The sequence below is a fragment of the Phaeoacremonium minimum genome (assembly GCF_000392275.1).
Source record: "Phaeoacremonium minimum UCRPA7 unplaced genomic scaffold PA7_03_scaffold_39, whole genome shotgun sequence".
NCBI classification, from domain to species: domain Eukaryota; kingdom Fungi; phylum Ascomycota; class Sordariomycetes; order Togniniales; family Togniniaceae; genus Phaeoacremonium; species Phaeoacremonium minimum.
In genome coordinates, this window is record NW_006920946.1 from 659,357 (window position 1) to 676,530 (window position 17,174).

The 17,174-nt window shown below is 49.0% G+C and overlaps 2 protein-coding genes across 2 annotated transcripts; both read right to left on the minus strand.

The window, feature by feature from the left end:
- Positions 1–6,008: 6,008 nt before the first annotated feature.
- Positions 6,009–7,985, minus strand: UCRPA7_607 (hypothetical protein; the record flags this gene model as incomplete). The annotated part of the gene is made up of 1 exon (XM_007913201.1): positions 6,009–7,985. The coding sequence occupies one exon, from the start codon at positions 7,983–7,985 to the stop codon at positions 6,009–6,011; it is 1,977 nt and encodes a 658-aa protein (XP_007911392.1).
- Positions 7,986–14,098: 6,113 nt separating this feature from the next.
- Positions 14,099–16,005, minus strand: UCRPA7_608 (putative tripeptidyl peptidase a protein; the record flags this gene model as incomplete). Its single annotated transcript, XM_007913202.1, has 3 exons — positions 14,099–14,827; positions 14,892–15,033; positions 15,101–16,005. 3 exons carry the CDS (start codon positions 16,003–16,005, stop codon positions 14,099–14,101), a joined length of 1,776 nt encoding a protein of 591 aa, XP_007911393.1.
- Between the last annotated feature and the right edge of the window lie 1,169 nt (positions 16,006–17,174).

The window sequence follows — 17,174 nt, forward strand, 5'->3', positions numbered from 1 at the left end:
AGACAAGATATATTCTCAGAAATTGAAATAGCATAGGCCCAGCAATGGTGATATTTGACATACGGGAAGCAGTGCGACAATCATAAGCAGACGATCGATTCAGATCATACGTGAGACGGAACATTCTGAGACAAGGCAGGCTTCGAACCGGAAAATTCTGAAAATAAATGAAGATTAATCTGAAATCCTGATGTTAGAATCTGAATAGGGACCAGGAATTCATCTCATACAATGTAGAACAACTTTGAAACAGTACGATGGCTGATGGGCAAAAGTACTATTTAGCTACAGATTTCATTTCCTTCTGCTTCTAACATATGTCTGCAAATAGAGCGACGCGGTAATATTTCTCCAATCGCACTATATCTATAACATCAAATGGGTACGAACTCAACACGTCAAAACTACTTCGTCGTCCTCTCACTACAAGTACAAGAAGCACGGCATCAATGATGACGATGCATGACTCGGACCTCCATAGGGAGGACTTTCGTGGACGAACGAGACATGACAATTCAGGCCTATCTGCGAGAATGTGGGAGATGACTGAGACAGCGAATGGACTCGCCCAAATGTCGTCGAACATGAAGTCTAGACGCAGGGGTGGTGCGTATAGTTCTTTGCAATATTCAAAATGGCACTTTCAGTTTCATCTTTCCACATCATCTTCAGGCATGAATGAGTGTGGCCATCCCAAGTGCAACCCTACTTGGAAAGCCATGAGGACCGGGGAGAGAAAGTTTCGAGGTCGAACTTTCACGTGGTGGCCCTAGAATCAGGCAGAGACAGCGGCATACTTCCCGAGCCCTAGTGTACGGTTGGTTATGAACAGAAATAAGACCCTCTACTCTGCCATAGAGGTAATGCATTTAGTGCACGATCCAGCCCGTGCGCAACTGCCTCATCTGATCAAGCTCCTTGATAGCCTCGACCCGCCACCTATCCCACAACGCAAATCCGGCGGCCGTCCATAGCTCCAGAGAATCGTGGCGTGCAAGGGATGACTCCAGCGAGTTATGAGAACTTGTCCCGACCTCGGAATGAAGTGCCTCTCCGAACCAATTCACGTAACATCCGTCTAGGGCATCTACCCAGCCGAAGGGAGGCAATTCAACATTGTCCCCAGCAAAATCAAGCGTCGTACCGTTGCTGCCTCCCTCTTCTCCATCCTCCCCCTGTTGTTGTTGTTGTTGCTGGTGCTCACTCTTGTCTCTGGCCGGATCCGGAAATTTATCCAATCGGGAGGCTTGCCAGGCATACCGAAGACAAGGTAGGCAGTAACGCTGCGAAAGCTGGCTGTACGCTGGCGCAGCGTCGAGGAGCTCTCGACTCGTAAGCCGAGGGAGCGAGGGCAGGGCGCGGAGCGCAGCATCAGCAAGCTTCGAATGGGATCGTAAATACCGTGTCAGCTCGTCCATGTGCGAGAAGATTTCGCCGAAGTCTGCCTCTTGTCCTTCCTCCTCTCCGACGAGGGTAAGCGCCGCGCAAAGCCGCGCGACGAAATGGTTGACATGATCAATCTGCTGCAACTCCCAGGGCTCAAAGGCGGCGAGGAGACCTAGAGGCACGCCCTGATGATCGCTGGTGTTGCTGATCGCGGCCACGTCCCGTTCTGTCCAGCAGGGTTCGCGTTTCGTCGGCGCCCAGGCGTTGCAAACGATCTGGCGCCGGTAGAATGCCCGTAATATCCGCAGGCGCTCCGCCCGAGACAGCGGCGCCGTGCCCGCCGGCGGCCCGTAGCGGCTGCACAACTGCTGCTGTGCCGTAACGTAAGTGCGGGTGAGGAAGTTCATCTCGTGGAATGTGTGGCAGAGTTGAGTCAGCTCTTCGGGGCTCGGGGCCGCATCGCCTTGCCCATGGCGGTCACGGTCAGCGTTCAACCAGCCTCTATACATCTCGGCGCTGGTGTGCAAGCCGTCCCAATAAGTCAACCACTCCTGTGGGCTGTCGCCATAGTCTGCATAAGGAAATTTGCACAGGAACCTGGCATCCGTCAAGACGGGGCCGAGCTCATTCGATAGTACGTGGAAAACGAGGTACTCTTGCTGCCTCTTGAAGCACCCATGAACATAGCGGCAGGAGGTGATGAAATTGCCAAGCGCGCTTATCGAGTCCAACTGAGATAGAATATGTTCGACCAGCTCAGGAGCTAGAGCGCCCAGGTAGCAAGGGATTCGGTCCGGCATCTCATCTAGATATCTTTTGATGATGCAACCAGCCCAGGCTTTGTATTTGCGATGTGTGATTTGTCTGTTGATGGGGGGATGGGAGATGTGGCCCATCTTTTCCTGCGCTTTTCTGTGTTGGAGAACACCGCCAAAGCACCAGATCACGTGCAAGCTCAAACGCTGCAATCATTGGAGTCACTCATTTCAACAGATATATACGTTTCCCGAATATTGCCCTTAGCATTTGCCGTTGTCGTGCATTTACCTGAGCTGGGGCTGCTTTAACCTGATCGAAGGGCAAGCCAGCATCTGCCCTTAGGCACCGATCAGGAGCCTCGTTTTGGCCACACTGGCTCAGGTTGTCATCTGGACAGATTTGCAGACAGACCTACCTCGGCTCATTTCACTGAAACTAATGGGGTGGCCTGGGCGAGCCTCGCTGTTATAAGCTCAACTCTGGCTCCTCTCTCGGTGTTATCAAGGTGGTCTCTAGATGATCACTATGTAATTCGACCAGTCTTACAATAGTAAGTCGAGAGTTTGACATAATAGGTACTGAGCTAATCTATCACTTACACTAGTGTGAAATTAGGCATTCAAGTTGAAGATAGCTATCACTCACGATCATCCGTCTAACCTTGCCACTATTTCCCAAGGTTCCATCGACACGGCTATAGAGAGCGGGGCACGACAGGAATTCAAGCTGCAACTTTTCAGTAGCCCGATCATTATTTCATGACACTAGAATCCAATACATTTGTGTTGGAGCTTGTGATAGAAATATTAGGTCTCCTTACTGTTAAAGAGATGAAGGGTGCTCCGCAGGGTGATCCAAGGTGAGACGTGTAAACACGAGTGTCCTACTAGGAATCCATCCAACAGATTATAGAAGCAACAGAAGAACATAGGAATAGAGAACTTTCTTAATGTGTTGAAGCTCATCAGTGCCGTGACTAGCACACACGAACATATTTCTATATAGAATCTCGCTGAGAAGAGTGGTCGATAGAGATTAGATATTATCCTCGAATAAAATCTCCCGACAGGCTTGCATAGAGATTACTTATTTTTGACTAGTACATAGATTTTAAGCAAGAAAGAGGCCTAAATCGTGTTTAAAAAGGTTTCAAAATGTAGAAATTTCATTGCTAGCTTGATCACATGCGAGAAACGAAAACACTAAGCTATGTATCTTTCTGGGACTCTTCTATACCCGTGAGCTATTTTTGGTTCCTCTGGCTCCTCTCGATTCTTGGCGTCTTCTCGTAGTGTATTTGTTTATATTATCTCCGCTTAGGAGGCTGTTCCATTTGAAAACTTTGAATTCAACAGTTGCGACGTAAAATAGTCCTAGCACGAACAGGACCAGGGGGCCTGATATGGCAAAATAGATCCAGAACTGATCCCCTCCTGGTCCGTATGGTTGCGTCATGCTGAAAAGTGATGATGTATATGCCAGAGGAATGAATATTAACCCTAGAAGAGTCAAGGACTTCATGTTCTTTGCCTCTTTCAGTGATGAAGCATGTTCCCGCAGGGCTTGCTGATTCGAGGCTATACTAGCCAGTCCTACAGTGGCTGAGTTGAGCCTTTCGGTACGGCGTCGTAAGTCGCGAAATGTTCTGTGGAGGAATTGAAAATCTGTCGCTACATCATGCCAAGACTTCATATCGTTTAGGTTTGGTTGATATGATGCGATTCCACATTGGAGCATGATTGCCTCCAAGCCTTCGCAGTATTCACACATACGTCGAACTAGTGCTTGGCTATCACTCCATTGGGTTTCAACATAATCATCACTGAAGTGTCGCAGACGAATGGTAGCTTTGCGAGACATATGAAACTGCGTTGTCGATATAATTGATCGGAGAAACTCCGCGTGTTGAAGGTAATGCGAAGCCACAATCTTTTTGGCAAACAACACCACACCTTCAGGCTTGTCTATCCCGATGAAACTGGTATATAGTTTTATATAGAAGCAGAGATCATCAAGCATTGAAGTTCGAGGAGGGCCTGCTTTGGTTATCATCTGATATTCATGTGGCACAAAGTCGAGATAGCCTCCCTGGAAATGACTGGGTGAAATTGGCACAGTTTCGTCTGTAACCTGAATTCCATCAGCGCCCATTCGAGCAAGCCGTACTGCCTGAAGTGGGGGGTCTGTAATTATGAGGCCTTCAAAATATTAACTATTATCTAGACACTTTCGGCTGCCTATTAGGGGAATCACTCACATTTCCAAGGGTGGCCAGCCTCCGTCTGTCGGGTCCAAAAGGAACACTTCCGGCGAAGAATTCCTACATTCGAAAAAGCCCCTGCAACCCTTGTAACCCCAATGTGCCGCCCTGTTGCCTCGCAGTACATTTTGAAACAACCGTGCACGTTGTTGGGAAGAGAGAAAAGTTGAAAGTATTTCATCGTACAATGCTCCCTTGACTTGAGTAGCGAGGGCAGGCCAACATTGTCACACTCCTTTTCAGAGTTGATTACTACCCGCTCATGGTCAACAAAGATCGAGGGATGCAACCCCAGGTGTTCCCCTAATACACTGATGAAGTCGGGATGTAGCCCTTCAAGAATATATACCGTGCTGCAAGTAGCTGACTTCGATGTTTGTAGATGTTCTCGCAGGGACTGCGGCGTGTATTCAAATGGGCCCTGGAATTTTCCGTCTGATCGAAGTTGCAGCCCGACAAGCTTCACATTCTTGTTTGGCCATGACATTCCTTGACTTTCAGCTTTTGGATCTCTGTGGCGTAGCCTCGGGTCAGAGGAGACAAGCCGATTAATCAACTCATGATATTCGCCAGAGACACTGAGCCAGCAATGTGATGGTAACTCTTTCATTGTGGTGGTCGTATGGAATATTCGACATATGAAACGACGCAGGTTATTCCGAGGGAATTACCAGGATATTTCCGGAATATTATACAAACGGCTATGCCCTTCACACTCACATAGACTCAAGATAGAGAAATATGATTGGTGAACCTTACGCTGCAGTTAGATGCACAGCCTTGTTCCATGGACATGTTCAGCAATTATTAGAACATTGCTAAACCATCAGGATGTGGAATCTAAAAAGAAATTGTTTAGGTTGATCCAGCTCGTGGGTTGAGAATATGAACAGAGTGAGGCTAACCTGGTTTTGTTGCCTGTACAACAAACGAGCGTCGGCGTAAGTTACTGCTTACCTAGGTAGGTGAAGAGCTGCCCAACCCATTTTACAAGGATACATTCTTTTCTCATTTGTCAAGTAGCCACGTACCATACGGAAAGCGTTTCAACCAAAGCAGGGCGGGGGTTGGTGGCTATCAGTCGTACAGTGCCTCAGCAGATGGTAACATGGCTATGGAGGCGCAGCAAGGCAAGTTTAGTTGTGGTGGCGCAGTTGTACGACATGAGACAAAGTCTGAAAGCCTTGCGAATTTGAGGCTTAGTGTCGGCTGTGAATTTCTCATCACTTCCCAGTTGCCTATTCATACCACAAATTGAGTCTGTCATCTACTCATCTAGCTTGGATTGTTGACACTCATTCTGGTGAGACAAAATGGATCAACCTTCAGTTCATTGACGCTTATTGACAGATAGCTGTTAATTTCTTCATGATAGTTGAATTGGAGATTGAAGCTGATACGAGCCCCTGATATCTGACAATGGTACTGAACCTGTAAGCATGTAGATAAATTGATAGTTACCCAAGGCTTCAATCTCAGTAGAGTCCATGACTGATTGACATGTTATAATTTACTATTGGCGACCATGGATACTGGTCCTAAAATGCTTTTAACGTTCTCAACGGTTTTAATTTTTGTATCGCGCAACAGCACACTCCATGCCTTAAGATGGCTTTCTTGCATACTCGCCCCCAGCGGGCTCAGCCTGATACTGCACAAAGCCAGACCTGTCCTTCTTCCCCCCTCGTCGAGTGTCCTCTCCATCCATCAGAAACGGGTCGATCAACGCTCCTCGGTTCTCATAAAACAGGACCGCGGCATCCAATAAGCTGAACATCTCCGTTTGCTCCCATGCCCCCACCCCCCGCCTTTTACTCCTCCTCTCACTCTTATTCAATGCCCATACCGCCACCTCATCCACGAAGCTCACGGCGATTAGCAGCACTGCTAGTGCCAGAATGAGGCCGAGCCCCAGCGCGCTCAGCGACATGTGATCCGGCGAGTTGAACTTGACTCTGCCACACAGATGCATCAGCGGCGTTCCCGTCCATGTATTATGTGCTCGCGCCGCGTCGAGATGGGGGGGACGCTCTATGGTGTTGAAGAGTTCGAGCTGCAAGCGCGCGAGGGCAATGGAGAACCAGTAGTTGAGCTCTATGGCCCATTGGTTCGGGTGCAAGTAGAATTGCGTCGCCTGCAGAAAATAGCGGCTCGCTTGGAGAGCGCTCGAGGCCTGACGCAGCTGAATGCTCATGGGGATGCTGGTGGTGGGGAGAATGAGCTGGAGAAGCGTCACGCTTGCGGTAATATCTAAGAGCTCGTCGTCGTCGAGGTTGGCGCCGCCTAGGACGGTCGGAAGGGTGTAGTCTACATTGAAGAGACTCCTCCAGGGGCCGCACCGGTCAGTGATGGAGCTGCATAGCTGGGCTTGCTCGTCGCAGCCTATTATGTTAACAAGTCTGTCAAGCTCAAAGCGCTTGAAGCCTGGGTCAAGCTTCCTCTCGGGATCATTGAATTTGATCTCACGATGCACGGAGAAGAAGGGATCGTCGTGTGTCTCTGGGAACATGATTCCACCCCCACCCAGAAGGATAACGGAGACCGTATGATCGGTGGTCGCTAGTCGTACCTGGGGTACGAGATCCTCTGTCTTGAAAGCGGACAACGTGAGAGATCGCAAGTCGTAGTCGACGCTGATGTTTGTGTGGAAGAATGTATGCGCCGAAAGCGCGCCGTCGATCATCTCAAAGACGTAGCTTGACGATGGCTTCCCGTTATCAAGGCCGAGAAGCGATGCTGGGACCTCAAACAGCTTCGGATCAAGGACGGCACAAGTGCTACGCTTGCGAATAGTGAGCCGACTGGCGAACTTGGAATTGATCCCCATCTGGGCTAACGTGATATTTTCCGAGTCCAGAGTAATGGACTGATTGCCCGTGAGAAATGTACTATTTTGGAATGGGCAAGGTGCCTCCTTCTCCATTATGTGCGGCAGCGACTGTGTCACAAATTTGCCGCAGTTGAGAATCTGCCGAGACGTCCCAGCATCGTAGCAGTTGCGCACATAGTTCTCCGCATCCACCGTCTGGTTCAACTGTAGCTCCTGTTGCAGTATGTACGATGCCTCATCGGCGACTGTCACCGGGTCTCCTAGCCACTGTCCACATGTGTCGGTAACCTTCGACACGACAGTGCGCCCGATGAAGGTCCTTGATGTTAGAATACCTGCCGCGATAAAGACAAGCAGATGAGCGGCGGCAAAAGACCCAAACGAGAGCGTCGCCATCCAACCTCTTTTCTTGAACTTGGTTTTGGACTGGGGCGGGAAGATCAGCGTCCATAATGTACTGCCGGCTGTCTCAGAGTTTCGCAGGAGGACGAGGTCCCGAAGACGGTGGAAAGGTGTCTCCCAGGGATCGATTTTGGGGGTTTGCAGCGTAAAATGCAGGATGAAGCGCCAGAACTTCCAGCTGCGCGTGCCGGTGAAAGTGACGAGGACAGCAAGGAAGGCCAGCAGCACGGTCGCGTGGCTATCGATGATGGTGAGGGTCGCCCGGTAGACTGGGCCCCGGCTGCGGTCGATCCAAAACCCCGTGTGGACGGCGGCGGACCCGGCCGCATCGTTGCCAGTTGTTGCCATTCTCTTTTGCCCCAGACCAAGTCAAGAGATCAGCGTTCATGGCTTTTACACAAGCGCAAACGGGATTGAAGATATATATATATATATTAATTATCTTGTCAAAGGCTACTCAGCCGCCTTTATATCTGGGCCAAGTCTGGGTTTTCAGCTGAAGCAACGCTATCCAACTTGGCAAATGGCTAGGCACTGAACTGACCGAATCCTCGCCACCACAGAGCCGTGAATGGGATAGCATGACCTTGGCGACAACTTTTATAGGTTGCAAAGATTGCTTTGCAAGCGAGTGGCCAGTGAATGACTGATATGGAAAGCAGCGTGCCAATAGTTTTCCAGCCACCTGCGGCTTCGATGTTAAAAATGCCTATATGTCTATTTTGCCGTTCTTGATGCTTTCCACCCTCGAAAAGTGCAGACCGTCCATCTTATCTATCAACATACTAGGCTTGGTCATCTCAGAGGGGCTAATAGGTTCGAATTCTGCATGGAGAGGGCCAGACGTGTTGAAGCCCAGGTAGCATGGGCAGTCTTTTACCGCTGATGGGGATTGGCAGTCTGCAACTGAGCAGAACCTCTACGCTTTGCAAAGCAGCCTTGTCTACGTCTGATGGTCGCGCACACAAGAATCATTCTGCTAGATTTGGACTTTTGATACCCCTAGATGGTCGGAGTGAAACGTTGTATCCAAACATTGAGCATCTTGGCATCCCAAAAACCTTTCCGCGTCAGCCGAATTGCGTATTGTCAGCTTTCACCTGGATTCCATATTGCTCACGATGGTAGAGATGTCAGTTATGATGATAACAGTGATTGTGTCATATCACTGGGACGGGAACTGCTGAAACCGGAACAGCCTGGGCAATTTGCTGTGTGGGCGCAGGTCTGGAGGCGGAGTCCCTCAACAGATGTTTTGTATAGACATACTGGGATATCAATGAGTTTTGGACTGGTAACATTGCTGTAAGGACAAATAATAATTGTAGATCTTACAGGATTGGAGCCGTTAGGCTAGGTTAGTCTGATCACCGAGTATGTATAAACCAGCTCAGTGCGAACTAAGCAGATGCATTTGAGCTGGAAGAAATCGCGAAACTTTCGAGCCATATCGCAAGGGCAACTGAATAAGCTAAGAGGAGTCTTCTGTTTATCTTAGCTTCTTCGCGATAATGAAGAGTTGCGGATCTTCATCCGTGTCTGAACCCTTGGGCGGAGTAAACATGGCCGCCTCAGTGTACACTATTCCCAACCCAGCGTTTGCCAAAACACGCCTCCAACCAGATCGCGTGAACAGAGCCGCGATCGTGACGTCTTCGCCGAGAAATCTCCAGATAATATCCTCTCGTTTATATCTCTGATATCGAATCATTATTAGACAGGATGCATCCAGCAAGCCTTATGGAAACTAGTGTAACATTATGGCCACAGGTTATATGCGGGAGGCCGACGACGCCATACAGAATGGCCTGGCTTGGCTTCACTTCCACTAATCGAACTTCAGACTAACAGCCAAAGGCTCGCTACGATTCCTGCCAGTCATGTCTTTGCAGAAGCCTCCGATCGGCGAAACACTTCCGCAAGCCACACGATGACTTTTCAGGATGTGGCAGCACATACGAAACCCATGAGTCACTTCCAGTGGCACAACAACCCGCTTTCAAAGTGGTGCGCCCGAAAAGAAGCAAGTTTGGTATCAACCAGCTTGCAGGGCTTGACAGTCCCTCCATGCTCACGGGCGCGTACCGGTACTACCAAAGAGCAGATATATATAAAGATACAGTAAGCCATCTGGGCTTCTCATCTTCTATTTGAGTCTTTGAGTCAGAGGATGTAACACCCCTTTTTGACGTCCTTGCCCTGAACGCTGGTATCTTGCAATAAAAGCTGCGGAAAATGTCTCCCACCGTATGGTAGACTCGGAAGAGGCCATAATTGCTCTGGTCGATGAACTTCAGGCTCTACCCACTGGCACTTCACTATTTATAGACTTAGAAGGGATAGGCCTTTCCCGTCGCGGAAGTATTTCTCTTGTCACTATCTTTGTACAGCCACAAAATCGCGTCTATCTTGTCGATGTTCATACGCTTCAGTCATCCGCCTTCACAAAAGCAGCCGCTAACGGAATTACATTGAAGATTATCCTCGAGGCCGAGGCTGTGAGCAAGATCTTTTTCGACCTCCGTAATGACTCTGATGCTCTACACCATCACTTTGGCGTACGGCTCCGGGGAGTTGAAGATGTACAGTTGATGGAGAATGCGGCACGTCCCGCAGGTCGGCGGCGCTTCATTAATGGGCTAGAAAGAGGCATTGATAACGATGCTCCTCTTTCACTATGCCAGAAACGCGACTGGAAGATGACTAAGGCAAAAGGCCTTAAGCTCTTTCACCCAGCCAAGGGTGGCTCGTACGATGTCTTCAATACAAGATCACTTGATCCGGACATGGTACGCTACTGTGTCAACGATATGCAGTACCTAACCGCTTCTACGGAACCTCTACTGGAGGAGGCCCAATGAATCTTGGAGGACTAAAGTGACGGCAGAGACGGAACGGCGAGTAGCAGAGTCACAGAGTGCGACTTACGAACCTCAGTCAGAAGCCAAGAAGTATGGACCGTGGGAGAAAGAAGGATCGCGTATCTGGTGGAATAGACTGTCTGGACCTGTCAGTGATCTGATGGTACGACAAATTGCACTTGGGGCTAGTAGAACCCTTTTGTTGATGGTGCGAGAACGAAATAGGACGTACTGCCCTAGCGACCTGCCGGCTCGGGCATCCGACATCAAAGAGCGCTACTCATGCAGAAAGATCCCGGTCTGCGTCTTCGCGTCGGCATTTCTGTCCGAATGCGTGCTGAAGGCTGCGCTGCGATAACGTTGGTTGTCAACTGCTATGCTAACTGGTTGGGTGTTCTTTCGCCATGTAGGGGAAATCAAATAGCTGATTTGTAGTCGGCAGGGAAGCTCAGATTTTATTCAAATTGTCAACCTCCCTTTGTGCTTTTTCGTTCATCAATCACTGCCCTACCGTTTCGTTTTATCATGGCAGACAATGAGCAGATTACCCCGGCTCCGCCCACAACCGGTCAGGCATCCTCTGGGTCGTCGGCGGCTGATCTGAGTTTGACTAATGCCCTTCCCGGCGCGCATTGGGCGGCGCAAGCAATGGTTCGTGCCAACCACCACCCCCGCATTTCATGACCACAGTGCGCATGCTAAAAGTCTAGCCTCCCGAGAACGATGACGCTGACTCGGCCCTTGGCGACGATGCTGCAAGCTCCACGGCCTCTATTGCCTCGAGCATTCTCAGATATCGGACGGTCTTAGGAAGGACGTACCACAGCGAAAGGGGAGATACTCAGTATTGGTACATTACAATAGCCAGCTCTGCTCTTATCCGCCAGGCCCGTGCTGATTCTTCCAAAGGGGTTCGAATGATGAAGCAGCGAGTGACACATTGGATCTCAAGTGAGTTGCGCTAGAATGATCTCAGATACCATCACGTGTTGATGCCGATAGCCATCATTTCCTCACCCTCTGTCTGAACGGCAAGCTTCATCTAGCACCGCTGACGGGTACAATACGGGTCGGTCTCTCGCGTCTTGTCCGGCTCATCATAATTGAAGGCTTATTATTTCGTTAGAAAGTACTGGATATCGGCACTGGAACAGGGATCTGGGCCATGTGGGTTGAAGCTCTCTTCCCACGTACGATGCGTGCTAATTTCTGTATAGCGATTTTGCCGACGAACACCCCGACTGTGAGGTTGTAGGCACGGACCTGTCTCCCAACCAACCGACCTGGGTGCCGCCGAATTTGAAGTTGTAGGTCTTCATGCATCAATTTGATCGGACAAGGCTGCCTTGCTAAAATGAATAGCGAGATCGACGACTTCACGCAAGTCTGGACTTATGCGCCGGATTCTATAGATTTTGTGCACGCGCGTTACCTGCTTGGTAGCGTTCGCGACTGGGTAGCGCTGGCTAAGGAGGCTTATAGATGTCTCAGGCCAGGCGGCTATTTTGAGAGTTATGAACCAGCACCATTTATAGAAAGTCAGGACGGTAGCGTGAAAGAGACAAGTGCTATGGGCCAGTGGGGCAAGCTGTTTGTAGAGGGTGGAAATAAGCTTGGGCAGACATTTACTGTTGTGCCTGACGGATTACAGAAGAAAGCCATGGAGGAGGCAGGCTTTGTTGAAATTGCTGAGTGGGACTTCAATGTGAGCATCATCTCTCTGTCCTCGGGACGTACGAGTGGACGCTAACCACTCGAATAATCGTAGGCGCCATGGGGCCGGTGGCCAAAGGATGAAAAACTAAGGGAGATCGGAACGTATGGTCGGCTCGTCTTCGAAAATGACATTCCAGGCACAATGTCATTTGTCGCAAATCTGCTGAGATGGTCTAAGTCGGAGATTGACGTATATGCTGCTCACATCCGCCGCGAGGTTCGCAATGAGACTATCCACGGCTTTACCAAGCTGAAAGTTGTCTGGGGTAAGAAACCGGAATGAGAGCGAGGCACAGAAATGTCGTTGAAGAGCTCAAGTTGTGTGGAATTAGCTCGGTTAGGTGGACCTGGGCGACCAAGGCTCTGTGAAGAAAATTCCAAGAGCTCCAGAAGTCGCTTCATCTCGGTACTTATGAAGCGACCAAGGGTATTAGCCAAGACTATTGTTACGCTAGATGCCAATAAGAGTGTGCTGAAAGACAATATATGTAGGTATAAGAGGTGATGAAGCCAGCAGAGTAAGTAGTAACTGGCTAGCAATTGCTTATAGCTTATCGTTTGATGTTTTAGTACTGATAGATCTCTATTAGTACTTGAGGCCTCTAGCGCTTGGTATATTGTAGCGAATAGATCAGTTACCAACCGACGCAAGTGGTAGGATAAAGGAAAGTGAAAGTAATACTACCATAGTATTAGGTAGTTGTCTGAATGGGATCAGGTATATAGTACGCTCAATCCGATCGAAACGATTATCTCTAGACGCTGATGATCTTAAACGTATTAAATCGAAAATATTAAGATATCATCAAACAAAGTAGAGTAGTAGATTCTAATATCTTCATTATGATAGAGAGAGAGGAGGCCGAGCTAACATGATATATATAATTGTCTCTATCCTTACTGCCTCCGGCTGTACCGATAGCCCTTTACCCAGCCTCTAGTCTCGCTTGACATTCAACACGTACACATAGCCTCAGGTGTCCGAGTCATTCTCCAAGGCCCCAGTGATGGACACGGGCCCCTAGAAGTAGCCACAAACAGATCCCAGCAGTGGGCGGGTCTGTGGTCTGATGATGCCTTCTGGAGCATTCTAGGTGGACTTCCTCTGAACGATTGTGGTTAGAATGCTTCTATTTTCCCTAAGGCTTAGGAAGGTTGCTAGCCAGAAACGTCGACAGCTTAGCTCCACTACTTGAGGACGGCAGCCCTTAAAGGCACCTTCCCTCCGAGTCTGTAAGTCATTTCAGATTGTAAGCTTAACTTAATAGCTAATAATACTATATATTCCTAATGTTATTATCTTAACGATTATCTAACAATATAATAGAAAACCATTATCTTAGAGAGGAAGATAGTTATAAAAAAGCTATTTAATACTTTAATATAAAGATAGATAAGCCAAAGAATTAAATACAATAAAAGATACAGAACGATTAAGAGTAGAAAATAGTTTTATAAACTTTAAGAAACAGCGGACGGATTTAGGGTAGACCTAACCTAAGACACCTGTTTTTTCTCACCTAAGGGGCCTAACATCATTCCTAATCATAATACTCGCGAGGACTTAACATTTTCAATTGTACTGCTTATATATCTAAACCAGGTTTGATCGCTCCTCTAAGCTCTCCTGAGCTGTCCCGAACAACGCCTGAGTAGTGCCTGAGTAGCGACTGAGTAAAGCGGCGATGGGTAGGGTAAAAGACTAGGGTGAGTGAGGGCAACTTTCGGGACACACAACAGATGAAATACGAGCTCCAGGATATAGATAAACGTTACAGTAGCGGATAGGTGGTAAAATCGTAGTTTCATCGGTAGCTATCTGATTGCGCCTGTTCAAACCCTCGTTCAAAAAGCCTTCCAATAAAAAGAGGCCTCGCCCAAACACTACAACTTAAGAACAATTTTCTTCAATCTTTGGAAGTTCGGCGTGCCGAAACCTGTTGTAGGATCCCAACCCGTTGTGGCATTCCATCTTGCGCCAGGTACGGAGCCGTATTCAGGCTTACTCCCAAGACAACCGTACGTATAGCCTTCGGTGATATCAACAAAGCCACTCTGACCAATCGAGTATATGAATGGATTGAGGAACCCCAGAGTTGGCTTCCCTGCCCGAAGCCGGGCATCGTTTAACAGACCCACGATAGCGGCGAATGTCGGAGAGGAGGCGCTTGTGCCACCGCTACCTGCCTGCTCGCCTCCATAGATGACCTCAAAATACGGGTACAAGCTGTGAGCAGCGACGTCTGGCCAGGCACGGCCACTGAAGTTGACGTACGGCTTGTAGTACTTGTATGTGGCCGGGCTGACCTGGGTCGCAAGATAATGGGGTATCGTCAAGTCCTGATACCATGGTCGCTGGAAGTACCCGCTGAACCCGCCGCCACTCTGATTCCAAGCAACTTCAGGAATTGTCGCTGCAGAGGTGCCGCCTACGGCTGTTATGTAGGGGCAAGATGCTGGGAAGAGCTTTCCGAATTCCGCGGTCTTGAAGTCCGGAGCCAGGCAAGCCCCTCCAACACCGCCATCGCCAGAAGATGACAGGACGGAGATGCCCCGAAGACCAAGCAGCGCAATCAGATTACACGTCGTCCGTGCATAATCGAGAGGAACTCCCTAACGGGGTGTGTCAGTATCAGCCGAGATTGACAGAGCCTATCGAATGGCAGTAAAGACTTACATCTTCTTGGTCACCATAGGAAATCGAAATAACTTGAGGTATCTCCGAATTCTTCTTAGAAAGCAGGTATCGTAGGAAAGGCACATAGGGCTCATTATAATTGTCGGCCGGCGTTGGCTGCCCAATTGTCGGTATAAATGGTCTGCAGCCCGTAGTCTTAGCATTCAATTCAATGCCTTGACATACTAAAGAGCATGAGCTATACTTACGGGGAACCTCCAGTGATGAACTCAGTCACCGGAAGGGGATGTGCCACGCCGATGATAGTCTGGGCATCGAGATTGGCTTCACCATAGTTGCCATGAGAAGGATCTTGATCGTCAACGCCACCTGCAATAAGTACTTTACTGATGTTCTGACTCGGGATGTTGAATAGCTCTTCGAATTGCTCTAGGTCGGAATAGAGCGCCGACTCATTCAGGAAGCTACCAAAGCCAATTCTGCTACCAGAAGACCGATCTGCCTTATAGTCCCCAACATAATACAACTGCTTCAAGCACGGTGGTGTGATGGAGGTTGCGCACGCCGCATCAACAGCCGCGGTAGATGCGAAGTCAGAGTTACCGCGTTTCGTCTTGGTAGGCACAACAGGTGATTTTTTGTTAGCTTGGCCAAAGAAAGTCCCGGGCTCCACGAAAGCGATATGATCTTGTAGATTATCAGGGATAGAGTATTGTAGGGTCCGGAGCTTTGTTGCTCCATTGTTGCTATAATACTGATACGAAGCATTGAAGATGGAGTTTGCAGTCACAATATCTGCCACGAAATCGACAAAGCCATTGTCAACTTTGTAGTCGGATATGCCTTTGCTTTTTAGCCAACCAACCACCGACGATACAGCGTCAGCAGAAGGAGCGAAAGCACTGTTGACCGCATCGTGGTCCAAGTATTTGCCGTAGTTGGGATGGCCTGGCGTAGACACCTCGAGTAACTGGCTCTGGAGGTTCGTGAAATCCCGATTGAGCACTACGCTGAATGTTGCAACATGATTGCTAGTCAATACTGAGCTGCTCAGGAACCATCCCTGGGGCACCATGATTAGCTTCTCATGCACGCCTCCCAGGACGACGTCTAGAATGCCAGCAATTGCCAATAGGCGACTGTGGGGCAACATCTTGGCTGAGTTTCGGGGCGATTAGCGAACATTAGGGACTTGGCGTCGAAGCACCGGATTTTTGGCTAGGAGATCTTATATGTCGAACAATGCTATTAGCTATAGACCTCATTCAAAGAGATGAGCATAACGTCATGTTCCCTTACCTACGCGCAATATTATGAGATTCGCTGCACCTTCCGGTTGAGGTGTAGCTCTTGGCATAGGCGGAAAGTTGTGCGCTGATATTTCTATATGGAGCTTCCATCCCGGGCCAGAACTCCAGATACAATCTATTTACCGGCTTAGGCAGATGCCTACTGTGGCTAAATGTCCTACGATCAGTACTTCGCTAAAGCGACTCTGGAAGCGATTGCGGTGTCAGCAATGGCGTTTGATTAGGTAGCATAGAGCTTTCCCACGCGAGCCAGGGCCGATCCATGCTCCTCAATTGACGCGCCGTTTTCTTGGGCATCGAGTTTTGACATCGGAATGATAGAACACTGATATACCTTGCAAGTTATATCCTAGATCTTCCCCAATGATTTGCTTATTCCTAGAGACAGAGAAGAAGGATTGGGTTGCTATCTAGAACATAGTAGGGTCAATTACATGCTCATCTCGTCCTCTCCTTATTCCCTACAGCTTGTACCCCAACTCCAGCCAGGAAGAAAGCCCTAATGATAGCAACCCCGCCTGTATACAGAAGATTGCCCCATTCCTGCCATCTCCAATTCTCCAAACCGAGCCGGCCCTGGTGCTCAAGACTGATATACATGCTGATGAGTATCGCGACATCGACGAGCAACACCCCAGCAATGACTCGTTTCCACACTCTGACATCGGAAGTGGCGCGCAACACAGCAGCCAGGATAACAACCATGAACGCGTACAAGGCGGCGAGCTGATGGAAAAGGAACGCCTGATCTGGATCCGGTTTTGACATTGTGGCCGGGATGATGGCATCCATCATGAACTCGGGAGCAAAGAGAATGCCGTAGACAGTTGGGATCAATGAGAGGGGGTCCACTATTGTGAACCAGGTGCGATAAAAGCTGCTGATCTTTGGCTGTGCCATTGTATTGGATTCGGTGTAAATTCCTCTCTTCTCTTATTCTTTGGCTTCCACGGTGTCACCTGTTAGTAGTACCGGTAGATGATTGAAGTGTGCGAAAATCCAGTGTCCCGTT